Here is a 6,000-nt window from a genome sequence, read left to right on the forward strand (position 1 = left end):
ACACAATCCAACACAGATCATTTTGGCCCGAGGAAGGGGTTCTAGCAGACCAATCACATCACTTGTGGCCCACGTAGTATTGACGCATTGGATTGAAAAACATATAGCAAGCTGTCTGAAGATGATATATCATTCTTGAAATTTAGTTTCAGAAGAATATGTTTAAATAAAGTTTAACTTCGTCAAGCCAACATAATTATGTCAACACAATGTAGCAAAAAACTGTGCTAATTGACCGTAATTGAGATAAATATAGTAAGTGGGAGAGTGTTAGTTGTAAAATACAAATTTTAGATCTAGTAAGAGTCACGCTTAACTGATCTAATATTCTCATACTAATCTGTAGAGTATTTTGAGCAAATTAGGTTTTTAAAATTGACATGGAAATTCATGTAAAAATAATAACATCTAAATATAGCTGCAAGCAGCGATTAGCGGGGTTCAAGCGATCTGGGACCTTAAAGGGGTCATAGCGTGAAAATCTGACTTTTTCCAAGTGTAAGTGCTATAATTGGGTCCCCAGTGCTTATATCAACCTAGAAAACATGAAAAAGATAAAAAATAAAATAATCGAGAGCACAATTGAATTTCAATTACAACAAACCACCATCATTGTGATCAGTGTTTGCATTTCATCCACTCATTTGCATTTTAAAGGAAACACCCAAAAACTGCACAATTTTGCTCAGGCCTACAAAGTGTCAATTTTAACATGCTATAATAAATGATCTGTGGAGTATTTTGAGATAACACTTCACATACACACTCTGGGTACACAAACAATTTATTTAACATCTTTAAAAAATCTCATTATATGAACCTTTAAGCCTGTTTAGATTTGCTGCATTGTTATCAAATATACTTAGAATATGAAATACTAACATGTTACCAATTAGGTAAATTTTCTGAAGAGAAAATTATGTGGTGCATGCTGTTGCAAGATTTGTCACACAAAATGTTTCAAAAATTGTTAACATGAGACAAAACAGCCCACCACAATTTCTCTACGATGTTCTGATATAGAGATATAGGTCTCATATGGCTAATCTATAACACAGCAATGATGAAGAATAAGCTAAAACACATACATGCATTTACACACAGAAGCAGAAATGGCAGGGTTAGGAAATAAGACTTTGAAATAAATGACCAATCTCCATATGCTTGGTGTCCTTTAAGAGTTCATCAACCTATTTAAATGTTTATCCTATGTTCGAATGTCACATGACTGTTAAAACGGATACCGTCAGAATGATTGACGAAATGTTATTTTAACATAATAATACTGACTTCATAAAGTTAAATCATGCATCCATTGATGAAACCTGTGAACACAATTTCATTGAGTATACATTTTAAATACTAAATAATAATTTTAGCCAGCAGATGGCAGAAGATGACCTTCTGCCATCTGTTGACTAAAATTATTGTTTTCCTTTTACAATTAATTTAACATAAAATTAGTATTGAATATTTAAAAGTAAATAAAGGTAGACACATTTTTAACTCAAATCCTGATAAGCATGCTCTTAAGTATATTAATGAGGGTCTGTGTTTCACACAGAGAGTATATATTTTTCATATAATCCTTTTATTGTGTTATTGTAAGAGAATACTAATTTATGGATTTGGAAACAATAAAGCAAAGTTACATATTTTAATAGAAACATTTTTAGGCTCTGTCATGTTAAATTGTCAAATAGTGGTATAGCTCTGCAATTATTTTCATGTGATTTTAGGCTGGGCCAATAAATAACTGATCCAGATATGTTTTCAATATCAAATTATGTCAATAACAAATGTCATGTTATTTAGTAGATTTGCAGCAGATTTGCTGGTGAGCATTTGTCTGTGTTACTTTCATAAAGTGCTGCTTTTTAGTTGGGTTCTAGCAGGTCATTTATGTGAATAATAACCAATTGCATTATCACATGAAGTTTTTGGTGCAATATTTGAAAAATAACATATAAAAATGTAACAACTTTGTATTATACATCATGTCAGGACACGTTTATGTCATGGAAGGTAGAATAGAATCCTAATGCTACTGATATAAATAAATGGAGATAATGAAAAACTTTAATCCATATCTTTATGAGTTCCTTTAAACACACATGCTGCAATTCAGTCGTACAAATGGCACCTACACCAATGTGTGACATCACATGAAATCTATGCTTACAAAAGCAGGTATTCAAATTCATTACATTTTGTATTTGATATACCTTTACACACAGAGGACAGAAAAATGTACTGCGCTGATTTTATTGTTGTTGACTGAAAAAATTCTAGTAGTTTTGAAAAGTTGTTTTTGTAATTCAAAGCTAAACAACTAAAGGAATAAGACGTACAATTGGTGATAACAATTTGGCATTCATATTTGCTCACAGACTACAGGAAATTGTATTGCATTGGCTTTAGTGGTGTTGAGTGAAAAACCAAGTATTAGTTCACAAAATAGTTTTTTCATATAAACATAAACATATAGAGCAGTGGTTCTCTACTCCGTTTCTGGAGAACCACTGCTCTGCACATTTTGTATGTTTCTCTCATCTGACACAATCAGTTTAGTTAATAGAGATCTCTACTATTGTGCTGATTATGTGAAGCAGGTGTGTTGAGAACCACTGATCTAGAGAACTGTTTACTTTGCACACATTGTGTTAGATGCAAAGATTTTCAGAAAGATGAACTAAAAATCCTCACAGACACTTGGAAACATAAGACCAACAGTCCCATGAGTTTAGTTGTAATCACACACCATTAGGCTTGACTCGTACATGGTTAATACTGGTTGGCTGTTGAGTGGCATGTTTTCAAAGATAAATAATTATCCTCATAGACCATTATAAGAACCTGAAAGTAGATGTAATGTGCAAAATAACAAGTAGGTCAGACAAATATTTATGTGTCATATACATATGCTATAGTTATGGTTATTTGTTCTTAAGTTATAGCGCCACCTAATGGACAATCTCTGCAATTTTTTGCATGTGACCACAGCTTGGGTCTATACATATGTGTACCAAGTTTCATGTTGATATCTCATTCCTATCATAAATGATAGCAATTTAAGTATTTGTGGCCCCGCCTCTTCGTACTTTTGACCGTAGTGTTGCGACGACGAGTGCAAAGTTCAACTTTTTTTTGATAATTATTGATATTCAGTGTCTAAGGAATATTCCAGCACTGGATTGGTTCAGATCGGTCAAAAAACCTAGGACTAGTTCGCAAAAGTAGGTTTAAGAGAAAATTATGAATATCTAACAAACGATTCGACTGAGACAAGTGCTTCTTGAGGAAAAGTTGTTCATTAAATGTAGCTCTATTAAATGATATAAAGATCTTGTTGATATCTGAAACACTGCATAATACACAATCACTTAAACATTGAAAAAACGTGATAGCGCCTCCCGGAGGCCGAATTTTTTCTTACTCTGCACAGACCTTCATGGCCAAGAGACAAACAGGTCCACCACGTTTCGTTTCGATCGGCCTCCGTTAACCCTGCCCAATAGCTGCTTTTTCTTGATTGGCCGATGGCGGCCATGTTTTTTGAGCTACGCGAAATTCCTTTCCCACACAGATAGTACCCTAGACCAAGAGCACCCGTGCCAAATCTCAAGTTGATCGGTCCCATATTTCTCTAGTTACAGCTCTTCAAAGTTGAAGTAGTGTTATAGCGCCAACTAGTGGTCAAGCGATGCAATTTTTTGCACGTGACCCCAGAATAGTCCGCTGTATATGTGTACCAAATTTGGTTTCGATACCTCTTTCCAATCCCAAGTTACAGCCATTGAAGTCCAAGAGGCTCCGCCCATTGGGGGCGTTTGGGCGTGGCTTGACGACGACGAGTATAAAGTTCAACTTTTTTTTGATAACTTTTCATATTCACACTCCAAGGAATATTACAGCACTGGAACGGTTCCGATCGGACAAAAAACCTAGGACTAGTTCGTTTTTATTTTTTTCGACAAAATCGAAAATAGCGAAAAAATTTTCATGACGGAAATGAAATCGGAGATATACGTTTTGTTCGTCTTGACGCAAGGAATCCAGGGATATAAGACACTTGACATTTGGACAAGAATTCTGGGAGTTATGAGCATCAACGCGTTTGTTATCGCTATAGCGCCACCTATAGGCCAATCGGGTTGAAACTCTATCAACCTCTCCCCAAATTGGGTCCTACCATTTGGCCAAGTCTCAAGTCTCTAGGCCTTACGGTTTGGTCTGCACGATCCGTTTTACGGCAGAAGAAAAATAATAAAAAGAATAAAAATCCATACAAATACAATAGGGTTTCAGCCCTTCGGGCTTGAACCCCTAATAATACTCAAATGTGTCTTAACAATGTAGGATTTTAGCATAATACATACAGGACATATACAGTAACATGACAAAAACAGTATATGAGTGTAAGAGACATACTGAATTTTAAAATGAGATGCATGCCACTTCTTAAACGCGAGCGTTCCAAAACCGGATACTTTGAATGCTTCTACTTTCCTTTTATTTTATTACAAAGCTATCAACAGCATCTCTATCTGCAGGAGACAGAAACATCGCCGCACTTTCACAATTTGATCGATATGTGCTGTAATTGTTTTGGTGCTCAGGTTTGGTCTGTTTTGCCCTAAAAGCTCATCCATCTGAATGAAAGGCCAAGGACTTACACAAACAGTACACACACACAATCAAACACTAAACAGCAATGGAAAGAGGTATCAGAGAAAGCAAGATTTAAATACAGACACAAAATTATACCACTGTTAACTAAGACTTGTGCCTACAGAATAGTCACGCTTTTCTCTTTTCTCTCATTCTCTATAAAGGAAGTTAGGAAGGAGCTGTGAAGTGTTTGTCAGCATTTTTTAATTTAATTACTAAAAAAAATCCCTAAAGAATTGTAATCAGCAGGTTCATTACTTTAAAAACATTAGAGAATCCATCATGTTTTTGTTTTGGTGGTCATGAATGTTAAAAGGTGATGAGGATGATGATGAAGGGGAGTCTCATGCGGAGACAATGGTATAAGAGTACTGACCTTTACACTACACAGGTGTAGCAGCATTATGATTCGCCAACTCAAAGCACATCAATTCCTGAAGAAAAGGTCAGGGAGTTACTAAAATGACACACATCCTTGAAACTCTTGTCTGACATTCTGACTACTAAGCTTTTTGTTTTTGGTGCAGTTTATGTTTTAGCTAAAAAAATGGTGTTTTTCTTAAAAAAAAAATCCAGATAATTTACTCACCACCATGTCATCCAAAATGTTGATGTCTTTCTTTGTTCAGTTGAGAAGAAATTATGTTTTTTTAGGAAAACATTCCAGGATTTTTCTCATTTTAATGGACACCAACACGTAACAGTTTTAATGCAGTTTAACATTGCAGTTTCAAAGGACTCTAAATGATCCCAAACGAGGCATAAGGGTCTAATCTAGCGAAACGATTGCCATTTTTGACAAAAAAAAGGCACTTTTAAACCACAAGTTCTCGTCTATTTCCGGTCCTGTGATGTGCCAGCGTGACCTCACATAATTGCGTAATGAAAGGTTATGTGTTACATATATGAAACGCACATTTGCAGACCATTTTAAACAATAAACTGACACAAAGACATTAATTAGTATCATTCCACATACAACAACGTCAGAACGGTCCTCACACACTTGTAAAAACTGGGGAGTAGTTTCGCATACGTCATCCGTGACCTCTTGACGTGATGACGTATTGCGTGAGGTCGCGCTGGCTCATCGCAGGACCGGAGATAGACAAGAAGTTGTGGTTTAAAAGTGCATATTTTTTATTTTTCTTGTCAAAAATGACAATCGTTGTGCTAGATAAGATGCTAGATAAGATCTTGTTTGGGATCATTTAGAGTCCTTTGAAACTCCATTGAAACTGTTAAGTGTTGGGGTCCATTAAAGTCCATTAAAATGAGAAAAATCCTGGAATGTTTTTCTCAAAAAACATAATTTCTTCTCGACTGAAC

The 6,000-nt window shown here is 35.4% G+C and overlaps 1 protein-coding gene across 1 annotated transcript in view; it reads right to left on the reverse strand.

The window, feature by feature from the left end:
- Positions 1–5,181, reverse strand: part of hecw1a (HECT, C2 and WW domain containing E3 ubiquitin protein ligase 1a) — a 75,348-nt gene extending 70,167 nt beyond the window's left edge. The window contains exon 1 of the mRNA XM_065294814.2: positions 5,048–5,181. Within this exon, the coding sequence (XP_065150886.2) occupies positions 5,048–5,074 (27 nt within the window). The 5' untranslated portion in view covers positions 5,075–5,181. The remainder of the gene's footprint in view (positions 1–5,047) is intronic.
- Positions 5,182–6,000: the final 819 nt, after the last annotated feature.

This window comes from Paramisgurnus dabryanus, chromosome 22 (assembly GCF_030506205.2).
Source record: "Paramisgurnus dabryanus chromosome 22, PD_genome_1.1, whole genome shotgun sequence".
Classification (NCBI taxonomy): domain Eukaryota; kingdom Metazoa; phylum Chordata; class Actinopteri; order Cypriniformes; family Cobitidae; genus Paramisgurnus; species Paramisgurnus dabryanus.